Source organism: Micromesistius poutassou, assembly GCF_964030765.1.
Source record: "Micromesistius poutassou genome assembly, chromosome: 2".
Lineage (NCBI taxonomy): Eukaryota > Metazoa > Chordata > Actinopteri > Gadiformes > Gadidae > Micromesistius > Micromesistius poutassou.
Window position 1 is genome coordinate 16411460 of NC_140272.1, and position 27846 is coordinate 16439305.

Genomic DNA, 27846 nt, shown 5'->3' on the forward strand with positions numbered 1-27846 from the left:
GGATGGAGGATATATAAGCACCAAATTACTTTCAATGCCTGGACTGACTGATAAAGTATTTATTTTTATGTTTTTATGCATATGTTTTTTACTCCTTAGGAGAGTAGTATGACTTCTTTATTCCAATTTTGAATATAATTTCACTGATTAATGATGCTTTCGCAGAGCTACAGCCGCCTGCTAGATAATTCCACTGCTATCTTTGCACTGTAAGCTGAATTTCATGGTTTCTGGTTGGATTTTGTGCTGGTGATGTGTCTTTTCTTCATTGAACGTGTCTCTGCTCTAGATTGCTGGTGATTGTGCTGTGCAGCTACGCTCATGCACCGAGTCCATGTGATGAATGGTCACATGCTGTCCACAAATGTCCCATTGAAAGAAAAAAGAGTAAGGAGAGAAAGAACTAGTTGGAAAAAATTATCTGATTAAACGTTTTCTTGTACCTCCATTTTGTTAAATATGTCTGTGCCTGGTTTTCTTTCCTTTTAACACAACATAATAACATTCCTCTTTTTCTTAACAACATAGTCTCACAAATCCAGACGGGGAGTGCTCATTCATCATTGATAAGCAAAACAGTGCCAGGAGCCAGGGAGAGGTTGGCTCTGCTCGACTTAACTACCAGTCGTTAGCAAACTACACTCCCAACTGCTGCAGCCAGACACTAAGTCCAACTGGGGCTGACCGCTCAAGTTTTCATCCCACAGATTAATACTAATGCCGTGGCAAAGAAGACGGAAAGACGATTAAAATGTCACTGGATAACTTCTCCACAACCCAAACAGTACTGGGTGGGAGGTACGCAGACCCATTATAGCTGCCTCCGTGCCTGGTACCAGCCGTGGCGCTCCACCTTCGTAGGCCAGATTTAGTGTGTGCTCCAGTTTAGGGGATAAGAGTGATGGTGGAGTGCGGGGCCTTACTGCTAGACCGCTAGTGGTAAGACAATAAGGCAGGCCAGGGGCTAGAGGCTAGGTCTCATGGTTCTTTGGTGTCTGAGAGATTAACAGAGCAGGCAGATGGAGGGAGATACTCCGAGGCCAAGCTGAGACCATGTTGCAGACTGAGGATAAAATAGTACAACTCTGTTTTACTACGACTGGGGTCAAACTGAAAAACCCTGAACTGTAGGTTATTCTTCCAATTGGCACCGAAGAAAAACAGAAACATCCAGTGATTCGGGATGGCACCATTTCTCCTTGAGAGTATCACGTTCCTTAGCCTCCTCAATATATTCTCGGCTAATATTTCCCACAATCCTTTTTGTCTGTCAGGATGGGGGCTGATACCCACTGTTTATATCTGGCCATCATCTGGCTGTCTTTACCTCATAGATCCAACTTAGGAGCATAAAGCACTTTAACACAGGAGAAAACCACCCATGAGACCATTATTGTTTTGGTTTAAGGCCCATATTTGAAGTCACAAACAGCAGGATAAACAACACTGAGTGAGGCTTTTAATATAATTATATTTTCATATGATATTATATAATACAATATTATACGCTTTTGCGATTGGATATGGATGACCTAACACGTTGAAGTCAATTGGGAGAAGGTCACATAGCCCGGAAAATGTGTGGCATTTTAAAATGGTAAACGAGGCGACTGGTCAACTTACTGGTCGGCTCACTGGTAAGACGAGCCTCTAGACCACATGCTGTGGAGGAGGAACAGGAGGGGGATGAGGAAGAGGACGAGGAGGGCAAAGATGGAAATGGGCTGAATGTGTGAGTGGGGAGTGGGGTTAAGAGGTATGCAAAGGGACAGCGACTGGACAGAGAGAGGGGGGATCGGGGGCAGGGCGGCCATCTTGGGGCCATAAACACTGTGTGTGTGTGTGTGTGTGTGAGTGGCTGAGGTGAAGTTAGGGTCACTGCTTACTCAGGGTCCCTTGTGATGTCATTGCACAGACATAGAGTTTGTCCTGGGAACTGGTGAGAAGGTCATTGGCTGGACCGGCGGGTAGTAAATCCTTACCAAATTTATAGACACCCTTCTGTCCGTCCGTTGTGCTAAAAATGCTCCTTTCCTATAGGTCTAAAAACAATCTCCCTCTCTTGTTCTAATTGCCATTCAAACCAATAAACACAATGCGTTTTTTGGGGACTGCTGATTTGAAGTAATTAAATGGTGCGGTAGACATTGGAGAAGCCCATAATGGTTGCGGCTCTTGGGATTTTCCTTGTGTTTGTGTGTAGCTTTAAGCAATTTCGGGTGATAAACTGGCTCCATTTTGCAAAAGGTTTGTGAACTGCTGTATTGTGGCTGTTTCCCCTTTGGGTTGTGGCTGTTTCCCCTTGGGTCTGGACTGAACAAGAGCAGGGCTATTTCGCCAAGATTGCTAATGGGACCATTCAGAATGGGAGGAAACATTAAGAATGAGAGAGCCGTTCCTGGGTGCAGAAGCAGCCCGGGCATGTATCTGAATGGAATAACAGAAACAGACAGGTGAAAACAACCAGAAAACACACAAAGAAAGCGAGTGGGTCTTTTAACAGTGCTAGAAGGCATCTTTCCAAAATAAATGAGGCTTATGCATGGACGTCCCATCCCACCCCTTCAGGAGTCTTCCATAGACGAGGGCCCCACGACGCCTGCATGTTTATACAGTAACATTCGACGGAGATCAAATAGCAATTCCACTTGTTTCCACTTGTTCAGGAATGGAAACGGAGGATGAAACACCCACAACATCCGTTTCCACAGGTCACACTTTCCATCCTTAAAAGTCGCCTTCTCCTTGGGTCCAAAACAGATCTGACTATACACCGGAATAATTGGGGTGGGGGTCCAAGTCTGGCAAGGCTGAATAAAACGTTCTAAAATGGTGGAATGAGGGCCGGGCGGGCGGACCAAAGCACCTCTTGGATTTACTGCGATTTGCCGTCTGTTTCGTGTCCCTGAAAAAATCTTGAACATTTCTTTTTTTTTTTCCTGGATGATTTTATTGCACTCCTCTGACTCTACAGCCCCGTGTTTTGCTCCATAGCAACCACATAACACCCGAGCCCGACTAAGCCCTGACTCAACAAACAGAGCTTCACAAAATACCCTGTTCAGTGCCAGGGTTTTCCCTTCAACCCCCTTCTCTCCCAGCCCAGGCCCCAGCACCAGTGCTCTAGCCCCAACACCCTAGACCCAGCACTCTAGCCCCAACACCCTAGACCCAGCACTCTAGCCCCAACACCCTAGACCCAGCACTCTAGCCCCAACACCCTAGACCCCAGCTCCCCTCACCCCAGCTCAGGCCCATGCACCTTGCCCCACTACCGCAGCAACAGACCCCCAGCCCCTTGGACTCTGGCCCGTGGTGGCTCATAAAAACAGGGCCAATGTGACCGTGAGGACCAATGAATGAATGATTGAAAAGCTGCCATATTCGCTGGGTAAAAGCCAAGCAACAACCATAAGTGGCTCGGTGTGCACTAGGATGTACAAGAGAGAAGGGCACTCACATTGTAGCACGAAGCCTCAGGTGCTTGGATAAGGCCAATACGCAGGACGTGCACTGACACACACACACACATACACACACACACAAAATACACACACCACCATCAAGACGGATAGGCCAGTATAGGGTGGCAAGCAGCTGGCTGCGATCAGTAACCCTAGGGGGACCCTGGGCTGGGAGATGAGCAAGCTTAAAGTAACAGCATGTTACATAAAGGTCTCTCTCTCTCTCTCTCTCTCTCTCTATTTCTCTCTCTCTCCCTGTCTTACCCTCTGAGAGACAGAAAGACAGACCTACATTGACGGACGGACGGACGGACGGGGGGTGGGGGTTGACAGGGAGTGATGCAGTCCCAGTGCTGAGCAGAGGACTGGCTGTGTGTAACTATGTCATCTCAGCGGCCTTTCACAGTGAAGCCCGCCGGGTCCAGCGCTGACCACAGAGAGCCGCCCAGAGTTACACAACCACACACAAGAGTCGGCTACAAGTGACAACTGTGTGTGTGTGTGTGTTGTGTGTGTGTGTTGTGTGTGTGTGTGTGTGTGTGTGTGCGTGTGCGTGCGTGTGTGTGTTTTGAGTAGGATCTATTCAATATTAAGACTTATGAGATTACACAGTTGCGAGAATTCTTTTTGGAAGCTTGTTTTCTTTCGTTTCGCATTCCAGCGTTTCAATTCCCCAAATCCCCATTTTGGAAGTCATATTACAAAAATGCACGGCGTTCAAGAGGCGAGGGAAGGAGAAAGTGAGTTGGGAGAGGGATCAGAGACACTCCCCACCTCTCACCACCTGTCCTTGAATCATACTCATCACTTAACAAAGCCGCGCAGGATTTGGTTTGCCGCTCTGTGATTGGTGAACTGGCAACCTTTCTTGTCTTGACTAGTCGCGGCCATTCCTGAGGAAAACGGGACTTGTCTGCTAAACTGTAACCTAAGCCAACAGTGCGCCAGTCTAAAGTTTCAGCTGCTGTGGGGCAGCTGTAGGCGCTGGGTGCTGTCGCCGTTGCATTTGTGCACGGAGACTCGCATTCTTATTCACAGGCTTTACCCTGGCAGTAAAAAAAAAAATTGACTTAAAAAATCATACAAAACATTATGTTTTATTGGCTGGATATGAGGTCATTGCAAAAGGGCATGGTCGGCTGCCAGCTCTACTCCCTCCCTCCCTACCTCCCTCTCTCTCCCTGCCTCTCTCTTTCTCTCTTGACCAGCAAACCCCCCACCCTGTCTCTCTGAGAGCAGAGGAGTAAGTGGACAGGGGAGGGGAGGCCCATGCACAGGAACTCAATAATAACTTTCAGCAGTCTAGCCAGGAGGCTGGAAGCCCAGACTGTGGCTGTTCCCTCCTGTCTCCCTCCCTCCCTCCCCTTTCACGGCTCCGCGGCTCCTCCCCTCTGCCCTTCCCCAATCCACCCCCCTTCCTCCCTCCCTCCCTCCCCACTTCCCTCCCTCCCTCCCTCCCGCGCGTCGTCCTCCCGTGTCTGCTCCACAGGACTGATGCATTCTGCAGACAGTCCAGTGCTCTTAAAGAGACACAGGCCCCCCTTGCATTTTTCTCCCGTGAATCACTGCAGTGGATGGAGCCGCAAACTGCAAGCAGATGTCCTCGTTCTTCAGCCTCTGCTCACACGGGGACCTGCGCCTTTTTCTTTTACACTTTATTACTTTATTTCTCCCGTCCACTCCACACTTCAAGCTCCGGAGACTTGGATGGGACGCACAAAACAACAAGAGGGCTCTAGACAGAGTGGAGCTATGTTGAGGGTCTCTCTCTCTCTCTCTCTCTCTCTCTCGCTCTCTCTCTCTGCGGCAGCGTCAGGGAGCCTTTGATGCTCTCTTTAAAAAGCCTGAGAGGGGCCTGTCAAGTGCAATCAGTGGTCTTGGCCATGAAAATATACTTGATGCCATTATCATGATAATTCTGGGGGACATTCCAGTGTACCCAGTTATAATACAGACCTTGGAGCACAACTGCCACCACATTGAGGGCAGTTTTTCTTTATTCTTCACACATTTTCATAATCCAGTAAAGATTGCACTCCTGGTGTTTCAGATGGTTGTTTTTGTGGGTAAAAAAAAACCTTGCAGCTTCACACCGTGAGAGAGTGTGTGTGTGTGTTTGGCGAATGCTACATGAGTGATCTACTGTATAGTGCTCCAGCTATGCAGGGGCCTATAGTTGTTTTATTGTATCAGTCCCTTCAGATGAACTAGGTGGTGTGTGCCCTCTCTGTCTTACCATACTCAGGATTCTTTAACCACAAGTTCATGAGTGCTCATCAGGGTGTGCACACATTATTCACACACACACACACACACACACACACACACACACACACACACACAGCACAGACTCCTTTCACCTGAACATTGAACACCCCATTTCCCCTCACACTGCCTCGCTTAAACAAGGTATCTCTTTGTTTCTGCCCTTCCCTTATCCTTTGTGTGTTTTAGTCTAAATGTGTTGGGGGGTGAGATACTCAATGGTGCAAATGAACTTAATATTATGATTATTATTACGAGAGGTGCGTGACTGAGTGCAGCTATGTCAAGCTTTATACCACAGCGGGGAAATTATTAAAAATTTAATAGGCTTGAATGACACAGAGACCTACAAGGGCGTGCCTGCCAAACACGCTCCCATTCTTCAGCTGTCAGCACTTTTCTTCTCTGGATAATACAAACTGTGAGAGAGAAGGCAAGAGTCTGGAAATACAATCCAAGACAGACCAGAGAAGGAGGTCAACCTGATTCTAATTCATATACCATACATGAAAACTTTATCGTTTTTCTTCTCATTTTCCAGAATGGGGGCGTATATTAAATTGAATTATACAAACAGATGGACAAGCGGGACATTTCTTCGACGCAGTGGGAGTTTACTCGAAAAAAATAAAAAGATAGAAAGAATAAAGGAAATACTAAACCATTTTAAACTGACCCGCGGCACCCCTTCCTAACGTGTGAATGTTTTTGAAGCGGCTTAAGGGTTAACATATCCGAGCCGCAGTGTTACAAAAGATGGAGGCTCAATGGGAGCTATCGGTGCCAGAGTCAGCAACGCAGGGCCCGTCTCCCATAGCATTCCCTCTCCTGCTCTGGAAAACCAATAATCTGGGAATCCAGCCTCAAATGGACCAGAACATTCCAATTTGTGGGGCTCTTAAATGTGGGGACGGGACATCCAGGAGCCCTCGATGGCGTATCCTTATCCCGGGGAAAAAAGAGAAGATATATCCGCAATCCGGAAAGACCCTATAACCGCCCACCCCCCCAAAGCCAGAGCCCTGTTAGTTCACTTATGCTAGGTGGGTGAGCAGAACCGAGCCAGTGTGGTGCAGTCGAATAAAAACAACCGTGCTCTTATAAAACAACCGACCGGATCCTGGTTGTGTGCAGAGGGCTCAGAGGTAGTGACGCATACCCAAACAACACGATTCCAACCATTGAATCATCTCGTCTGCAGAGCCACGTAATCCTGCACCATCTGTGAGACTCAGGTCTGGTATTCTCTGTGGCATAAATGGCAACAGCACTTCACCAGCTAGAGAGATGGAGTGAGGTAGAGATGGAGAGGGAGTGGGAGAGAGAGAGAGCCAACACATTGTGATACAATTAAAGGTATGAAGCCTCACAGGGCATATTTGGGATTACAACTTCAGACGCATTGGATGCTTTAGCTCAGCTCGGCGCTCCTTTGGCCTCGAACTCTGGATCAACTGTCACCTCCCCTCACCTTTCAGGGCAGATTGAATGGAGGAAAAAGGCAATGAACTTCTGACCTGTCATTCAGACTGTGGGGGGAAAGCTTTGCAGCTTAGGGGCAACTGGAGTCCACCATTTACTATGTCTCTCTTCCCCTCGGTGTCTCACCCTGCCATCCCATAAACCCCCACTAAAAAACCTCCTGCTCCACTTCTTTATGGCTGCCAGATGGTTGGGAGACCTTCTTGCCTCTGGACTTGCCTCTCCTGTCTAGTAAAACCAGTTGACCTCGGCAACATAAAAACTGGCATTTATGAAAAGGCTTGGAACAAAACACACAAACATCCTGCCACCGAAACAATCAACGCCATCTCATTTACCGAAGAGCCCTTTTACAAGATAAGAGAGAGAGAGAGAGAGAGAGAGAGAGAGAGGGGGGAGAATAAACAAGAGAGAATTGGGGGAAAAGGAGGAAGAGCGGGTGAGTGAGCGAGCGAGACGGTCTGAGACGGACACAGAGAACACTGTGTAATGGATATGTAAGCCAGTGATGCAGTATTGCAGTCCAGATGTAGCGACTACACCCAGGTACATATTTTCTTTTATGTGAGGAGGTTTTTATTTGCGTGCCTTGGGTGTGAGCACAGCACTTTGGCAGTCGCTAAACTCTAAACTCCATGAGAAACGGAGTAACAAAACAAACAGAGCCCTGTCTGCATTCAGGTTAACACTGAACCGCACAAGTCTGGCTTGTGGTTTCCAACATTCTGTTTCAGGACTGACTTCACCTAACACAAACCCCCGTCTCTCCAGCCCCGCTACACCTCTGCTAGTGGAGATGGATTCCTCAGAACCCGTTGCAGGACTCAAACTCTCTTTAAGCCGATCATTTAGCAGCCTCCCGGTCGATGGGTGCCTCAAAGTGCTCAATAAAGGCCTGTCTGAGGCGTGGTTCTCCGCTGACGGACATCTGCAAATTGCCCCTGCTCCCCCATGTGATCTTCCGGGTTTTTCTTTTTTTTTTTTCTTGCCCAACTTTGGTGTTGTCTGAGAGGGGTTAAAAGGGCGCTCATAACCTCTTCATAAGAAAGCAGCGCCAATCAATGCCTTTCCTTTTATGGCAAATCAATTGAAGTGATTATTGGCTCTTCCAATAACAACTGTCTCTGCCCGCCCTCCTCCACCACCACCACCCTCGCTTTACCTCCAGTTCCCCCTCCCTTCTGCCCTCCTTTATTTGTTCTACCGGTTGGACACTTACATTGATGTCCTGCAATTCAACCTGACCTCCAGGCAACCCCGGGCATGGCTGCCTAAGCCATTAGAGTATCTGTGACTCTGGGTTATTAGTGTGGTAAAAGTTTTACTGTCCCTCTCCAGCCTCTCTGGCCGGCTGCTGTTTGACACCTCTGAACCAGCAGAAGAAGACAAGCAGCCGGAAGGTCTCTCTCTCGCAGATTGGATGGGGGGGGGGGCCAGTTTGGTCAATAGGCCAATACACAAATACTGATTAGCATTACCAAAAGGCCCATGAGCTCTCATCTGAATTAACCTTTCCAAATGTTGGCAAATTAACGTAAAAAGGCTTATTCCAACACTCGGAGGAGGAAAACAAAGTGAATCGCAGACGACTGTAAATGACCAGGGCTGAGCGTAAGAAACGCAAAGCATACCTGATCTGCAAGAATAAAGTGTGGGCCTGATGAATTAAAGTGGAGCACGGAGGCCGTGTTGACTTGGTGGAAATGTGGAGACTGGAAGACTGGGTGGTGGGGGGCTGGGGGGTGTCTGCGGCGCTATGTTTTCTCCTGTGCGGCAAGAGTTGTGGACAGCCAAACTAACTGCAGCCTCAGCACTTCTCTCCATATTCTCTAGTTTCAAGCCAAGAGAGAGAACAAAGGCTGCTACTGCAGAGGTAATGAGGACAGAGAGGCATGCAGTGTGTGTGTGTGTGTGTGTGTGTGTGTGCCCTCAATAACTAGCGCCTGCTCCTGCTGCCAGCGCCGGCGTCGCCGCCATCCATGACGGTGTCTCGTTTGACAGCGGGAAGAACGAAAATATATAAAAAATTTAATAAACCCCATTGCAGCCATTCCCAGCATTCTGCCTGGTCTGCCCACAGACGGCATTGAGAAGTGACTGACTGCAGCCCACCCATTTTACACTGCCGCTCTGCACACCACAAAATGGAAACCAAGCATGAGGAGCTGTGGGGTTAGCGTTGGAGACACCGGCGTTAGCATCACTTCTCTCAGCCAAGTCAAGATAGACGGGAATAATGCAGACGGTGGGCTAACCTTTCTTCTTCTTACCATGTGTCATTTACTGGTAATTTGGAGTTGAAATCAGTCATTATTATATCATTTAGCAGCGATTTATATGCTTAATATATATGGTGGTAGACCTATGTATAGACTTTATTTGAAACGTAAGATGTAGGAATTAAAAATGTGCCTCGAAATGTGATTCTGTTGTCTTGGCCCAGATTCCCTTCAATTGCCATTAGTTGCAGAGTAAGGAAAAAAACGGCACCAGAGGGCAGGAAATCCAGGAAATCTGCATTATTCTTCAGGAGAATACTAATTAATCTTAAGGACGTGATGTGAGTGTGGACCAAGGTCAAGCAAGCACTTCAAATCAAAGGCATAAATCACCAGTACAGAGAGTGTGTACACAAGATATCTCTGATGGTAGGAGATTCAGTTCATGCGTTGTAAGTTGAAAATATCTTTGAATATCTTTGGAAATCATGAAACAATTGATAATCATAATCCATAACTTTATAATCCTACTTCACCTCTGCACATACACACACACACACACACACTCACACATACACACACACACACACACACACACACACACACACACACACACAAAATGTTGTTGCAAGAATTCCATGCGACTGCAGCCCGGACTGGAGCAGCCGGGATGCATGTCCATGCCAGCCCCACCCCATTAAGGCACAGCCCTGCACATCATGTGTTTCCACTTTACCGATAGGGTGGAAATGACCTCAACGCAGTAAAAGATGACAGGGGTGCGAGCGCTGTTCAGCAGATGTGAGCCGGGGGAAGGAAAGGAAAAGAAAGGAGGAAGAGGGAGGGAGAGAGAGGGAGGGAGGGAGAGAGAGAGAGAGAGAGAAAACCATTCGCCTGAAGAATTTACTGCAAACCCCCAGAGGAGCCCTATGATTGAGGGTTCAAGCCGAGTTCCAGAGGTTTCTGGAGTATCTCAGCATTGCTGGGCTCTAGGGGGGGTGGGGTGGAGGAGGGGAGGGGGGGTGGGGGGGGTCGAGTACCCCCCTGCTGGCCTGGTCGGAAAGAGCGGCTCACCCATATAGACGCATGTGCACTGGCGCATGCACACACACACACACACACACATACACGCACACACACACACACACACACACACACACACACACACACACACACGCACACACACACACGCACACACGCACACACACACACAAACACACATGTTGCTCGACATCAAGGAAGGCTCATGGTCGTCAGCTGCACCTGCTCGGCTACACAAAAGCCACTTCCTCCCGGCGCGTCCGGCCCAGTCCCGGGATCCTATTGGCCGAGAGCAATAGGGAAGGCGGGGAGGAGGAAGGCAGGCCGCTGATGATAGGGTGACTAATCTCTCTGGAGGGACGCCTTGTGTCCCCGGACCGCAGCGCTGACCCCCGCTGAATGGGCCGCTGCCGTTGGGACGGGACAACCGAGAGGTTCTGGGAGCGTTTCTCTGGGTGGAGGAAGAACAGCCCGCCGGCCGGCCGGCCGGGTGTTGCCTCTGGAATCGTTTGTGCATACCAAGCGGGAATTTCCATGACAATAAATAATAAGAAAACTGACGGAGCCAGTCACATGATGCGCAGGAATCACCTCTGGTATCTCAGAAATGGCGTCCATTCACACTCAGCCAGTATTTATTGCTTTCAACAGCAATAAATATCGGCTCACCAAAATGTTTGACCGTATTTATATTTTCCCTTCAGCGATACTTCCCTTCGCCCTCCTCTGGCCAAGGTCTCTATCAGGGTGTCAAAGGTCACCGTCATCGTTCACTCCTCATGTTACACTAGATTAGGAGGTTGGAGCCAAAAGGAGAGGTGATTATGACGTTTTATTTTGACCCTCTATGCTAATCCCAAAAGCAGCTTGCCTTGTTTATCTTTTTCTTCTTCTTTTTATATAATGAAGGGTCAGCTAACCAGGTCCCCCGTTTCAGGCCGCGGCTGCCTTAAGACACGGGGGCTTATAATAGTCTGCTTATTATGGGATGGAAAGGGCCGCCCTGTGCTGCCGCTCTATTTCAGACCCCATGGCTGCCTCTGTCTGGGGCTGGAGAGGGAGGCAGGGAGAGAGAGCCAGAGTAGGACAGAGAGAGAGAGAAAGAAAGTGAGAGAAAGTGAGAGCGGGGGGGGGGGGGGAGCAGGGCAGGAGAGAGAGAGCGAGAGAGAGCGAGAGAGAGCGAGAGCGAGAGCGAGAGTGAGAGCGAGAGAGAGAGAGCGAGAGAGAGAGAGAGAGAGAGCGAGAGAGAGAGAACAAGAGAGAGAGGGATAGAGGGCAGGAGCCAGACGCCTGTCAACGCCACAAGCGCAGGGAGCGGTGGGGGCGGCACGGTTCAGCGTACCCACGATGCATCCCTGCCACTGTCAGATAGACACCTGCGTGGGAGGAGGGGAGTCGGGGTGAAGGGGGAGGAATAAAGCTGCCCGTTGCCCTGTACCATTCATACGGCTGTCTCCCTGGATCCAGGCCACTCCACTCACACTGAAAACCCTTCCTAAGAGCTAGAGATGGCTGGGGCTGTGTGTGTGCGTGTGCGTGTACATAGGTATGTGTGTGTGTGTGTGTGTGTGTGTGTGTGTGTGTGTGTGTGTGTGCATGCCTGTGCATGTGGGTGTGCATGTGTGTGTGTGTGTGTGTGTGTCATGCATGCCTGTATGTGTGTGTATGTGTGTATGTTTATGTGTGTGTGTACCACTAGCAACATACGATGACAGCTTTCTGCGCTATATGGAGGGAAGAAGGATAATCATTTAACAGTCCAACCGCCAGGCCATAGTGTGGCAACCGCCACAGCATCCCCATACCGTACACCTCCACCACTACCGCAATAGTAGGAGTGCGAAATACACAATTCAATCTCCCGGCACCACCACCGCCATCCCCATCCTCCCGTCTCCCCCTCCCCCCGCCCAGCAGAGAGCTCAGAGCAGGGGAGGGAGAGCTGGGACAGCTGTGCTGAATTCATTTGATACGGGTGCCTGCTGACAATGCGCCGTTGCCCTGTCGCTGTATGGAAGCATGTCCGGCTCATATGAGGAGCACTCGCGCACACACACACACACACACACACACACACTCGCGCGCACAAATGTGGACACACACACAAGCGCGCACACACACACACACACAAACACGGACGCACACACACACACACACCAACACACATTCGCACACACTCGCACAAAAGCGAGCACACACAGGCACACAAGAACATGGACGCACATACACACACACACACACAGACACACATAGGGGCTTCGCTGGCTTGCACCAGTGACAAAATTTGCTCTCTTGGCTCCCACTCAGAGACACCTGACCCTGTGGTGCTAAAATACAAGAAGAACACCAAAAAATGAACCAGCCAAGCGAGACTGGTGAGAACGAAGAGGCTGGTTCAGTTCGCTGAGAGACGGCTGGTGGAAGCAGGCAGGCACGGCACGCAGTGGACAGTGCCGAAATATCGATTTTTATTTTAGCTACTGGGTTGTCGTAGGAGAGTGGCTGCACGGTGCACAAGGCGACAGACAGCCCTAAAAGCCCACAATAATGTCGACGAGAAGGGGGGGGGGGGGGGATGTGTTTGTGTGTGTGTGTGTGTGTGTGTGTGTGTGTGTGTGTGTGTGGTGTGGGGAGCATAAATGAAATTTCCCACTCACTGGTTCATTCAGTGTGCTCCTGGAAGCAGTGTGGAGATAGAGATAGATAATGGCTATTAGGTCATCCTGACACACTATCTGCATGTTGTCCTCTCTGTCTCGCGCGTACGTGCGTCCTTCTGTCTGCCTATTTCGTTCACGATTTTCCCCGAAAGATTCTTCTTTTCACCCCCTTCCCCCCCCCCCCCCCCCCCTAAAAAAAAACCAGACTCTCAGAACTCTGGAGTCATAGCGGGAAAAGAATACCAGGGCATTTTTTTTATGTATTATTTTCCTATGTTTTTTTTTGGGCTTCATGTGCCGGCGGCTCAGCGGAGGTGGAGATGTAAGTAGGACGATACGTGAGGAGGAGAGCAGAGCAGGGCATGTCAGCGGAGGAGGAGGAGGAGGAGGAGGAGGTGCAGGAGATGGTGGAAAGGGAGGAAGGGTTGCTGTATGAGTGTGTACGCGCTACAGAGTTGGCTGTGTGTGCGTGTGTACGTGTGTGTGCGTGTGCGTGTGTGTGTTTGTGTGAGAGAGGGTGTGTGTGAGGTGGGGGGTGGGGGGGGGGTGATGTCAAGTGGAGGCAGCTTAGTGCCGGTGCTTAGGGAGCAAAAGGAGGTGTCAGAGGAGGTGGGGGTTTCTCAGTGATGGAGAAGGTAGGGAGGCGGAGGAAGGAGGAGAGGGGGGGTTCCTCGGGTTAGGATTAGGGTCTTACCCCTACTTGACGCCAAGGGGAGGAGGTCTGTCTGGTTTGTTGAGAAGGACTGAGGAGGAGGAGAAGGAGGCGGAGGAGGAAGAGGGTGCCTGGTGTTTATTATGGAGGTCAGCCCAGAGGATGAGTGAGGATGGACAGGGAAGGGTACGAGACAAGGTCTACCGCAGTGTCTCAAGTAGTCTGCTCTGTGCATTAAGCCAGAGTGTGTGCGCATGTGTGTGTTTGGGCCTGTGAATCTTTGTACGTGTGTGTGTGTGTGTATGTGTATGTGTGTGTATGTGTGTGTGTGTATGTGTATGTGTGTGTGTGTGTGTGTGTGTGCGCGTACATGTGTGTTCTTTTTTCTTCCATTTTCTCTTCGTCGTGTGTGTTGGTGCGTGTGGAGCTCTGGCACGCTTCTCTTCAGCCCACGAGCCAGAGAGCACGAAGTTCTTATTTAGCACAGGAAGAACAGCTCTGCTTAGCAACTGCTGCCGCCCTCCAATCACAAGCACATAGAGAAACCTCCAGCCGGATGGGACGGATCCCTCCTGAGTGCGCCGCTAGTCTGAATGAGACCTCCCAATCTGGAGGTGGCACAATACGCTCTTAAGACAAACACACACAAAAACCTGTCTATCAGTGCACCTGATTAGCCCAAAACCAGGCTCGGCTGAACGGCAACAAAAAAAAAATCTTTACACTGTTTTCCTCCCCCTCCCGCCTGGCCCCGCCCCCCCATCTCCCTCCCCCTCTCTCTCTCTCTCTCTCAAACATATATTCTATTTTATTCCGCAGCCACACACAAACAAACACACACACACACACACATACACAAACAAACACGCACACGTACACACCAACACACACGCACACACACACACACACACAAACAAACAGACACATGCATACGCACTTGGCACGGCACAAGTGAGCGACTGGAGCAACTGGAGTCTGTTGGCGGCGTATTAGCCGTCGAATCTGGAGGCACGTACACGGTCTGGAGGCAAAGGCTGTCTGAGAAGCGGGCCGTTCTGTTTGGTTTAGCTGCGCGAGCTAATCCTCATGGTAGCGCACGGAGGTGGTGGCTGGTGGGCGGGCTCGTAGGCGAGAGCAGCATGCCGATTTGTCATATGGCACCAGCAGGGCCTCCTTCTGCTCCCACTGAGGCCCCATTAGTTCCTCTCGTCTCCAATGTGGTCTGTCAGTCACGCAGCTCGGGCGCCGGGTCGTTACATTTAGAGGGGTGGCGTGCGGGGGGGGGGGGGGGGGGGGGGCGGATGGGGACAGACGACAGTATGTGTCTGAATAAATACTGCAGCGTTAGATGCGAGAGTGTTGAACCTCAAATATGTCGTGGCTAAGATATTTGAATTGAGATTGCTTTAATTGGTGCGGCTTGGCGGGTTTCTCTCCATGGTTACACGATTTGGTAATAGATTAGTATCCTTATTTACGACACTATTTTTGGTTGTCTTCATCTCATCCAGAGGGATGCGTCAGTGAGAGGTAGCGAGTGAAGGGGTCTTGTGGGGCATGCCAGAAATCGTGGCTGTCCACAGCCCGTAATGACGTACACTGACAACGTATTTACAGATTCATTCTGGTTCCTTGTATCTATTAGCTGAACGGAGGCTGTCCAGCTGCAGAGTGGAGGGGGTTGTGTGTGTACAGACTGAGGCTCGGCATCCTAGGAGTGATGGTGGATTATCAGAGTTGAAACCTCCACCCTGCAACAGCTTTAGTATAGCTCAGCCATCAGCAGATGCAGACTCCAGGATTTCCTGTCTCCACACCAGATGGGCCTCACTGTTAATCACAGAGCGGGAAATCAGGAGGTGATCGGGGAGAAATTGATGATGATTGTGGTATAACGCAAACCTAATACAGGCATCTGTTCTGCCACTGACTGGCTGGCTGGCTGGCTGGCTGGCTGGCTGGCTGGCTGGCTGCAGTTGCTGCCAGAGCTCATCGCCTCACCCGTCTTATCATCTTCACCATCTTCATCATTATCATCATCCCCACCACCACCATCGCCTTTGCCATCGTCATCCTCACCCATCTTCACTGATCAACACTATAAACCCTTCATACAACACTAGTTAACACAGTTATTCAAATCCTCATTTACACATTTGCAATGGATCAGATTCCGCCTGGCTCTGTAGGCTACTGACCCCGACGTAGCAAATCCACGCACATGGACGTCCCGGCAAGCTGGCGACGAGGGACCCGCCCACGCAGCGGTGCGTAGAGAGAAAAGGCCCCCAGCACCGAGCACGGGCTGCACTTCCATTACGCTCCGTTGAAAGGGACGTTTCTGGCGTAACAAAGGAGGCGGCAGGTCTTTAGCACACATCACCCGGGACAGAGCCCCAGATGACAGTCTTTTAACCCCGGGGTCACTCCAGGGGGAACAGAGGGCACAACCCCTGGGAGCTCGGGACACCGCCTCTCGGCGCTCCCCCTCCCCCTCCCCCTCCCCCTCCCCCTCCCCCGTGACACCTCTGCCCCGGCTTGGCCCGCGCCGCACGTCAACCGACAGTCACTCCAGATACGGGCTGGTGCTCTTGTGAGACCCCGGTCGTTTGGAGGGTGTGGGCAGGGGGGGGGGGGATTTTAAATGAGGTACTTTCTCATAAGAAGCAGAACCAGCTGCTACACGCAGGGAGACGACATGAGACAACAACAATAATATAAATACGCTGCTGCCACCATCTTCTCTGACCCAGGGTGCGATTAGCTAGCAGCCCAGTCAAACAGAGATTAAGTAATCGATGTATATAGTAATTAATTCCTGGATCTAGCTAGCTTACTAGCTAGCTAGCAGAAGTCGGATGAGATGAAAGCCTAGATATGGCTAGCTAGCTAGCAGTATACTTGGTCAGAGGAGATGACGCATTGATGCAAGCTGTATCAATGCGCTGACTGGATATAGTTTGCTAGCTTGCATGCGGTACAGTGGGTCAGAGGAGATGACTGCCTGGATACAGTTCACGATCTAGCTCCTAGCGTATAGCGTACTGGGTCAGATAAGATAATTCTGAGCTAGCTAGCTAGATGGTGAGGCTAGAGGCTGGACCATTTCAATGTTTAGAGGATTGAAGGGTCTGGGTCAATGCTGTACAGACAGAGCCATTAAGGGCCAGAGGGAGGCACCACGTTAGGTCTCAAGGCTTCCTAGAGGTCAGCAGACAGATGGGATTGGAAATGAGCCGGCAGTGAGCTCATTTTGATCTGGCCTGCAAAGATGAATCTGGCATTATACATGTCTGCTTTTCATGTAAACATATAGACACGGGAAAATAAACAGATACACTCAATCTTGTCAGATACACTCAAGAAGAACCATAGATATTTATTAATTCCTATAAGCCCGTTTACAAAAAAGTGCATAAACTTTGTGTGCATGGTGGATGTTGGATTGAGGTTTGGGGCTAATTTGATTGTGTGAACAGAATGATGGAGGATGAGAAAGGGCATAAATTGGCCTCACTTGAATGGCTTTAATATCCATTCCATTAAGGAAGCTCTGCACATGGTCTCCAGAGTGTCCTTCCGCTCTCCACTCACTCACTTGATTGATTACAATCCTTTCACTTTTATGAATATATTTTTTATTTATTTTGGCAATAGTTAATACTCACTAGGTAATTGACAATGCATGAAAAAACACCTATGGCAAATTCCGAATGCCAAATCCATGTCTTTGAAGATTACCATTTTAATTAAAAGCAAGTTATAATTTGCATTTAGCAAAGGCTTCTGAAATGCAGTTGGCCAATTCTGCAGATTTACATTTAAAAAGAAAATTTGTAAACTATGTCTAGGTGTCTCTTAACTTTATTTCTTCAACTAAGTGATTTTGCTGTTGAGCTTTTGAACCTGTATTATTATTATCATTATCATGATTTCCACCTTCTGGAGTTGATTGTGCTGGGTGTTTGTTGTTTAACCAACGATATGTCCCTGTTTTCCTTTATCACACAGCCATCTGGCCATTGGACACAAGGGCAAGTGATTGGACAGTGCAAAATGAATGGGGCTTGCGGTAAAATGGGGGTTGGGGCTAGATCGGGTCAGTATCTTTGGAGGGAGGTCACAGGTCATGGCCCACTGAAAACACATGTCAAGGCCTGGCGTGCACACACCCTGCTTCTCCTGAATGAGAGTCTGCAGTTCTCTAGCAATCTGCCCTGTCTACACACTGGGCACAGGCCAAATTACCAAATGCGGCAATTCATACAAAAACACACAATAGTCTATTGGTCTCTTTACCCTTCTGATCCAGCTCTGCTTTGAAAACAGGCTGCGCTATCTAGACAATAGAAGCCCCAGCTGATGCCGTTGAGATTCTGCCAATGAGAATAGTAACACAAAGGATTCAGAACAACTACAATTCTGCTATTTCATATTTTTGGAATTCCATCTTTTCTTCCAAGTGTTTAGCGCTCAAAGTAGGCCTGTTGAGCCCACCCGCCAATCATAGTTTCCTATCGGCACTGCCGCCATACATGACTACCATACATGTCGGAGAAGTTTGGATCTTAAACAGAACAATGCTAGTTCATGGGATCTTCGTGTGTGATTAAAACAACACTAGTGCATGATGGGCGATGAAACTGTCAGTGAGTCTGTGTTTTAGAGAGGTATGCTGAACCGGGGTGCAGGGGTAGCTAGCTATAGCGGCCGGCGGTAGCCTCTGACTGGCTAACCTTGTCAGGCTGATGTATAGTAGAGAGGGGATCCCTGAGGTCCAGACCTGTCAGGCGAACTGGGACACAGCTGACAGTGAACCACAGCGCACACACACGCACACGCACACACACACACACACGCGCACACACACACGCACATGCACACACACACACCGCACACACATCCGCCCACCCTTGTGATGTTCGGCCGCTGTGTGTGCACATCACACACACCCTGGCAGACAGTCATGGATTCAGCAGTTTGGAGCGTACGAGCTAAAGAGAACACGTCTCCTCCTGCTGATTGCAGTTAGCAGAGAAGCAGAGCTCAGCCACAGGTGCACACAGGGCTTTTTCTCACAGGCTTGCGGTCGACAGAGATCTGGTCTGGTTTCCATCTATGGCTCCCAGCTCCACGCGGTATAACTCAGCCGACAATCGGAAAAAGATGGTGGCCATAAGGATATATGTATATGATTAAAAAAAAAGAAAAAAGTCTATGTTTCTTTTAAGATCCAGTGAAATACATCGTAATTCACAACAGTCATGTTCCTGACGACATGAAGAGACACAGAATACAGAATAAAGCGGGCAGATCACTAAGTAACCCCCTCATCTCACTTCACCATCATCACAATCACGATTTTCCATTTATTCCAACTGCAGAGAACAATTCCAAATTCTTCGATCCCTCCTCCTCCTCCATCTCCAGAGCAGGTTTCCACGCAGAGCCATGGAGGCCCTGATATACTTACAATACAATATCGCAAATGGTGTGTTCGCACAGACAAAATGGCCGTTTTGCCACCAAAAAAGCGCCGCATCGGACTTCTTCACTGCAGAGTGTGCTCAGCAGAAACAGTCAAACATTTCCCACACGTACCCCCAATATACAACTGCCTGGGATCGATCATCAATACCACGTGAATGATCACGATTCACGTCAGTATCTGTTATCTTTATCTGGTATCTGTGAATATCTGGTATCCGTAAAATATGGACTATTGCGTCCGACTCTGATTATTTCCAGATGAACCCAGTCAAACATATAACTGCTGAGATTGTGAGGGATTATGCACATTTGTATGACTGCTCAAGTAGTGTCAGGGAAAAAGAGAGGGGAGCAAGTGGGAGTCCAAAAGGCAAAGCGAGGGAAGAGGGGTCTCCCTGCATGAGGGCCAGACCGGCTCCTGGCTGGCCTGGAGCGGCTCCATGGTGATGCATAGATGTCCACTCATTAGCCCCGTCCCACGCGACAGCTGCCTCCTGACCAGTCATCTTGTCGCACCGGCCCTTTGTCCGCGGGCCAGTGGCTCCCCGGGACTAGCACGCGAGGAGGCGTGTGCGTGGCGCACGTGAGGCGTATGCACGCACACACACACACACACACACACACACACACCCTCCCCCGCACCCCGCTACAACCCCTCTACCCCCCCACAGAAACCCCCCCCCCCCCCCCCCCCAGCGGAGAGCTGTGGCGATATGGTTTGGTATCACCGTATCAGGAAAGGATTTCTCAGGGATGCTCATGTTGGGATATGCCGATATCTTTTCACCGATGAAAAGCGGCGTGTTTGAGAATTCAACAGAGGATCGCACTGTTAGTGCCAAGTTCAGATAGGAGAGAGGGAACTTTTTCAACGCTAAGTAAGCGGCGTATCTCTGCGGCATGGGCAGCACACATGGGTTATCATGAGGCTCTTTTTTTTTTTTATCGCCTCACCTTATAACCAGCCTACTCAGCCCATTAACAGATCTGACAATCTGACAATAACACACACACACACACACACACACACAGTATCATACTGAGACCAGACTATCTCACCCATATCTCGCTATCCCAACCAAACCTCATTAAATTCTTATCCTGCCAGCCCACCTTGGAGCCCCATAATGGACACCCCACCCTCCCCGTCCCACCTCAGGCTCTCCCACTAATAAAACATATCACTGGCCTTCCATTTATTATGATGCAGATGCCCTTGGGTAACCCTGGGGGGTCGGGCGGGGGTGTTCTGGACCAATGAGTTTAAATGAGAAAATAGGCAGAGGAGAGGAGGAGAGGAGGAGAGGAGCTGATCCACAGTGTTTGAATATGTGGGGTGGCATCGCTGCTTCACCTTTCAGAAACAGAAGGAGCTGAAGGGAAGGGAGAGTTTTATGGAGTGTTTTATAACGATGACCGCCAATGTGGACCGGACCCAAGAATATGTGCGGTTCACAGTTCAGAACAACTTGTACGGCATCTAGTTGAAATCAACACCTTTTCTTTTTACACTTTATCAAATCACACAAAAGCACATTCAATTGGTCATATGCTCATCAAATAAGCTATTGATGACTTTTGATTGAATAGGATTATGGATGTAAAGGGGCCACTTACTTTAAGTGGCCACATATCCTAATATAATGTTAACTTACATCTTGCCCTATTCAAAACCTATATAAGTGCTTTTCATTTCAACCTGATTTGGTATTCCTCAATAGAAGCAGGACGTGACTTACTCTGCATGGTTTACTGGACCTCTTGCTCATCAGGTCAAATTTTCTCTTAATGTCTTTGAGAAGTGGCTCCAGGTGGCTCTTCTCCTCCTTGCCTGTGTAGTCGGGGTCCAGAAGCACATAAGCCCGCCAGTTGGCCGAGTCAAAGCCCCAGTGGACAGTCCTGTTCTCCAGTCTCTTGTGGCTGTGCACCACAAACTTGTGAGGGGGGTACATGAGCCTGCAGTCCATACACTGGATGCAGGCGGCGGTGGGGCTCGAGTACAGTTCTGGGACAAACAAGCCTTTACACCGTCCGAAACATTCGTGGTACACTTTGAAGCTCTTCTCTGATCTCTCCAGCTCCAGGGTGCCCGACAGCTCCTTGTTGCAGTGAGGGGGGTAGGTACCTCCGTAGATCAGCGCGTTGCACAGCCGCTCAGCATCCGTCTGTGTGATGAGTCCGCAGGACGGAGCCGAGAAAGGCAGGATCCCCACCACTTTCAGGATCTCCAGCTGGTCCGCGGTGCACCGGGAGCAGTAGATGTGGAGGTCGTCGCACACCGAGTTGATCTGCTGGAGCGAGAAGTCCCGCAGGACAGTGTTGAGGATCTGCGGCAGGCAGAGCCTCTTCTCCCCGCCGACCACGAAGCACGAGATGGGCTCCCGCTCCAGGACGGTCTCGCACCTTTCGGTGGAGCGGTCTGACGGAATGAACATCGGACCAGACATCACCGGCGGGGCCTGGGCCGGTAAGCTGAGCCTCATCTCGGTGGTCTTTCCATCTTTATTAAAGAGGATATCCTGGTGCCACCGAGCAGAGAACGCCGCGGGTCCGCCAAGGGAGCGCATGGAACTCAAGTGGAACTGCTTCAGAGTTTGTTGAAGTCCGGGATGGGGATGAAAGCTTGCAGCCTCCATGTTTGCACAACCGACAAAAAACAGTTAGTTCAACTTGTTCGAAATTACTTCAATGTATTGCCTTCACCACTCGCACCGGGGATCCATAGTCTGTCGTTAGCACTTAGGAATATTTCCGATGCGCCCCATCCAGCAAATAAAACTACGGCGAATGCATAACCACTTTCAAAAGGAAACGCGATTCAAGTCGAAAAGTCCCCTAATCAAAAATAATGTTCCACCGCAACAATATTCCACCAGAAACGTTGACCGCTGTGTATATCTGTGTTAACTGCAGTTACACACACGGCTAAAGTGATGTCGAATTATTCCTTCTCTGCGCAGTCTGGCTGACTCGCACTGTCTGTCTGCCTCACTCCCTCCCTCTCTCTCTCTCTCTCTCTCTCTCTCTCTCTCTCTCTCTCTTGGTCTCGCTCTCTCTCTCTCCCTCCCTCCCTCTTGGCCTCTCTCTCTCTCTCTCTCGGTCTCGCTCGCTCACTAGGTCTCGGTCTCGCTCTCTCTCCCTCCCTCCCTCTTGGTCTTTCTCTCTCTCTCTCTCTCTCTCTCTCTCTCTCTCTCTCTCTCTCGCCCTCCCTCTTGGTCTCTCTCTCTCTCTCTCTCTCTCTCTCTCTCTCTCTCTCTCTCTCTCTCTCTCTCTCTCGCTTGGCCTCTTTCTCTCTCTCTCTTGCTGTTTGTTTGTGTCTGGTTCAGTCATTGAATCCCGGCCAGGAATGTGACTGACTCCCTGGGTTGGCTTTTACCTCAACCAACCAACCCTCCCTCTGCTACATGGCAGCTGCAAAAGCAGAGAAACACACACACACACACACACACACACACACACACACACACACACACACACACACACACACACACACACACACACACACGACAAGTGAAATGGACTAAGCCTACTAGAGGAAGGGCGGAGATCCCATGAACAACTTCTTAAACTACTTACTCTTGCAACTTTACTTTGAGAATCAAAAGTATTCTAGGGCTATTCTTGTAGCCATATTTTCGCTACACAAATGTTCTTGATTGATCACAACGGAAACAGCATTATAGACATGCTTGATTGCATTTTTTTCCGAGCTGTAGCGGCACATTATATATTATATAGCCTATATAGCATTTAGTTTAATTTGGAACCTTTTTCTCCTACTGTACAGTGTACACAGTACAAACTTCACGTTGCACTCAGCTACCACTAGAGGGCACCAAACACGAAAAAAAAATCCCATACTGCTCAAATGTGTAGTAAATATATAAGTTAATTCTCTTACCATAAGCATAAAGCTTCACAGAAGTGTGGTAGGAACGGCAACAATGTAGGACCTAATGCTTCACATTATTTAGTATTATAAAGGTTATGTAAACAATAAAAGGGATAATGTATGAATATCACCCTATAAGGTCACTGTGAAAAACCAAAATGTCAAATAAACATTTATTAACAATACTTTAAAAATGATAATGAAAAGCATATAAAACATCCATCTCACGTCAATTGCGTTTTTTTCTCAAAGAAACAATATGACATTGTACATCTCAATTATAATATAAAACAAAGCTATAATTTAAGTCCTGCACCAACATAGTGTTATTATCCATTTATGCAATTAAGACAAAGATAATGGGAGGAGGTTGAACAAAACATAACCAGGCTTTTGTTATCCCCATTTAAAAAACAGTCCACAATTAGACATTACACAGCAAAAATAATCATCCACATTCATATTTCTTATTGTAAGTTACAATGAAAGCTTTTAATCTCAAGCAAACACAAGTTATACAATATTGTATGAAATGCATTTAACCCCAAGACAAATAAAAACAATAAGCCAACGGTCCTTTTACACCGTTTTCAATCGACAACACTATCAGATCTAGAAGCTCCATCAGAAACACATTCACACCAATGTTTACAACACACAAAACCACGACCAGATCAAGCTGAAAATTGTGTTTCACTGTGAGGGTTTGAACTCCTGGCTGCTTGGTAGGTTCCTACCAATACTCCATGGAGTCTTCCCCGTGTCCAGCCCACCAGCCGTCCGGCGTTACGCAACAACCACCAGAACAATAATAAAAACCTAAAGCGCTGTTGACAAGCGGCCGCGCTACACCAGGTCGGGCGGCTTGTCGTCGTACTGCGGGGGCGGGGTGATGGGCTCGATGCTCACGGGGTTGTGCGTGGGGCTGCGGATGTGCAGGCGGAACGCCTTCAGGTGCAGCTTGTCCGACTTGATGCGGCGCACCTTCAGCGGCGCCAGGATGCGGCTGGCCCGGCTGCTGCTGCGGGTCGGTGGGTTGGCGATCGGCGCCGGGCCGGGGTCAGCGGTGGGATCTTGGCTCTCGGCGGCCCCCGCCACGTCGCCGGCCGCGTCCGGGAGAGCAGCGACAGAGGGGGAGGGGGGATCCTCCGAGGGGGCGTGGCCGTCGGGCTCCGCCCCGCCCTCGTCCTCCACGGCGGCGAGGATGTCCTCGTAGGAGGGCAGGCGGGCCATGCTGTTGCGCAGGTTGCTGTGGCGTACGGGGTAGGTGTCGCTGCCCACCACCTCGTCGTAGGTGGGCACGTCGTAGGCCACCGCTCTGATGGGGGAAGGACGAGAGGAGATGGTGTTAAAGTATAAACACATGACTAATATTATATTAATATACTAATTATATACACTATTATACTACACTAACCCTCACTCGCTCCTGTAGTCTCCTTTAAACCCTTTCACCTAATTTCTCGGAAATTTCTCAGTAAATTACTACAAAATCAATTCAATTGATCGTGATAACCCACGCTTGTAGTGAATGTTTGCTCTGTGAGGGTAAGGGTGAGAGATGTATGGTGTGTATGTAAATGATATTGGTACGTGTAACCTCTTGTTGGTTGCAAGGAGGAGAAGGAATAAGCAAAGACATGCATAATATCAAGATGGGTGTTTTTCTGCCACGTTTCAGGTCAATAGTTTTGTATTTGCTCAAAATAAAAAGCCCAAACTCAATGAAAAGGATCCCCAGTCTAACCGCACTCCCCATTATTTGTGAACAATCAATCCACATCAGATCTATGAAGCGTCTTTAAACACTCACTGCTCTTCGGGCTGCTCTCCCGACGCTGCGCCCTGATAGGCTGCTCCCCCGACCGCCCCCGCTGCCCGCTGGCCACTGCTCTCCGCCGGCTGTCCCTTGCTCCTCAACCCCAGACAAATGGACAGCAGCAGCATGACCAGCCCCGCCCCCACCAGCACAAAGGCCACCGACGAGGTCTTTGTGTTGTCCGACTCTGCGTTGTCGACCGGCTCTTCTTCTTCGTCCGACAGCGGCTTGCTGGAGTTGCCGGACGTGTTGGTGCCAGACGCCTCCGCGTCCTTGGGGATCACCGTCCACACAATCATGACAATGCCCAGGGCTATGAGGCCGACCCCCAGGGCACACAGCGCATAATGACCACCCGAGCCGCTGCTCCCGGACCTGGACGAGCGGGGGCGGTCGCCGGCCCCGCACAGACCCCGACTGGAACACATCCCTGCAGGGAGAAGACTGGGGAGGTTCAGACCAGGGGGTTGGGGTGGGGTGGGGGGCTGCAGGACGCTTGGGGTTGCATTCGCAAACTAGCTTAGGTGGATTTAAAATGGAAAGGGGTTGCAATTGAATGAGGATGACAATGTGGAAACACCAGCCAAGGCTGGTTCATTCGGCAGTACAATCTCTGACTAAAGTCTAAAACGAACAATGAGACCACCGGTGAAAGTTTTTTTTATAATTATTGGTTGAATATTTTTTACAATGTTTGTTCACTAAATAAAATGTTTGAAATTAAAAAAGAAGGACTACGTTTGCAGAGGGACAAGGTACGAAGAACTCGACAACATGCCATGGTGACTGATAAACAGGCCCTAACATGAAACATAAATTTGCTCATACGTTAGAAAGGTTTGACATTTTTCTATGATCCAAAAGTTACCAAACTTGTAGCAACCATGTGATATCATCTTTTTCTACATCGAAGAAGCCAAATTTTGAATAATTTAATCCAACTAAAGAGTTTTGCAATTTATTTGTAAAATTCCTAAAAGGACTTCTAGCATTTTATCTCTTAAACTTTAGGTCCTTCACCTTTTCAACTGCCACAAAATGGTGTATTCTAAACCCCTCATTATTATCACCCCTCACAATTCTACACTCCTCACTATTCAGCCCCTCACTATTCTTCTTTCCTCACTATTATATACCCCTCACTATTCTACACCCCTCACTATTATATACCCCTCACAATTCTATCAAACATACTATTATATACCCCTCACTATTCTTCCAAACATACTATTCTACACCCCTCACAATTTTAAGAATCACTAGTCTATACTAGTCTCACCCATGACTATTATAAACTCTCACTATAGAAACCACTGTGGAGTTCACGTAGAGTTTGTGGGGTTTGCTGGTCTAGTGTCTAAACAAACCCTGGAGGATATTGGAGCAGGGATGCTGTGCTAGCTGAACCCGATCCTCTGGAGTGTATCACTGCAATCTCCTGAGCAGGCCAAGATCAATGTGTCATCATAACAATGACTTTTTGTCAATCCCTGTATAATTTCTATAGGCAATATATGCAGGCCTGCTATGTTTAAGCCTATTCAAGCATATAAGGCAGCATATCTTCAAAGATAAAAACTTTTTCTTGTTGCCAAGTTGCCTGTCAATTGACAACAACAAAATGGTAAATACAATGATTGATCTTAAGTTTAATACATTATTTTGTTACATTATTAATAAGTTTAAAAAGTAAGAAAATGTAATAACACACTATGGTGAGAGTGAGTGAAAGCTTTTCAAATTAAGGATCTTCTGAATAAATATAAGTTGGCAATCAATCTTCACCGTTTCAGAAAAAGTTGGTCCTAAACCGGACCAAGGGCCTGAACACATTACAACAATTATGAAGGAAGGAAAACAAATATATACTAGACAATAGTACAATATAAGGCAAAAAGGGTAAAATTATAATGTATGACACAGAACAGTGATTTAATAATTTACATCCTGATCGCCCATAAAGGGTCAAGAACGTATCTACTCATCATGTCTGTCTGATTACAGACTGTTCCGGGAACATAACCATTGTTTAATTTCTTCCCTGACAACTACTAGATTAGATAGCACATACGTTTGTATTCTTTTTTATTTATAAGAAATATCTAATCTTAACCATGCTTTAAAATCCAGAATAATATCTCTCTAGAATGCAACTAGAAATATTCTAGAAAAAAGTCAAATTTCAACAACTAAACTAATATCCATTTGTTTTTTAAATAGTTGTGTATTAAATATAAGTAATTACAAAACAAATAATGGCCTGAATCCTATTTTCTTGTAATGGGCGCGGCATCCGAAAGAGCGTATTCTTGACCACGTGATCAAACGTGAAACGCGGCTGCATGTTACCAGCACGTCGCTTACTGTAACTGTGCGTTTTCGCGTCTTAAAAATATTTACAATCATCAAAGCCTATTAATGTCTGCTCACGTCATTAAACTATTTGTTGATCTACGTACATGACCTAATCGTTATTTGTTTGTGAAGGATGTGGCCTGAATTAAAAACTGTAGAGCACTTGAAGATCAATATGGGAATAACTTTGACCAACCGTAGGTTAGATAAAAAGTCAAACTTTCCATTTAATGATAACTTTGCCTGTTTGGTGTGATTAAGTTGACTTCGACTCTTTTGTAGTGTAATAACATTTCTATTCTCTGTACAAAATGTCAAGGTGAGATCAAAGTGGCCTTACCTTTCTAACGCCCAAAAAGGACTTCCCTCTTCATCGATGGGCTCACCTGAATCACGCAGGTGTTTTCAGAAAGATCACACACAGACAATACAACGAAACTCACAACTACAAATGACTCCACTTAATTCAACTTTTACTTTCGAGTAAAAGTAAAACGGATCACTACA

General features: G+C 48.4%; 2 protein-coding genes across 2 annotated transcripts in view; both read right to left on the reverse strand.

Annotated features, from left to right (window-relative positions):
* skib (v-ski avian sarcoma viral oncogene homolog b) overlaps window positions 1–22115 on the reverse strand; it is a gene marked incomplete at its 3' end in the record, with an annotated part of 32007 nt that extends 9892 nt beyond the window's left edge. The window contains exon 1 of the mRNA XM_084464262.1: window positions 21013–22115. Coding sequence (XP_084320388.1) covers window positions 21013–21909 — 897 coding nt within the window. The 5' untranslated portion in view covers window positions 21910–22115. The remainder of the gene's footprint in view (window positions 1–21012) is intronic.
* Window positions 22116–24011: 1896 nt separating this feature from the next.
* tmem51b (transmembrane protein 51b) lies at window positions 24012–27701 on the reverse strand (the record flags this gene model as incomplete). The annotated part of the gene is made up of 3 exons (XM_084463443.1): window positions 27680–27701; window positions 24979–25428; window positions 24012–24483 (listed from the first exon to the last, which is right to left on the reverse strand). The coding sequence occupies exons 2-3, from the start codon at window positions 25410–25412 to the stop codon at window positions 24012–24014; spliced, it is 906 nt and encodes a 301-aa protein (XP_084319569.1). The 5' UTR covers window positions 25413–25428; window positions 27680–27701.
* Window positions 27702–27846: the final 145 nt, after the last annotated feature.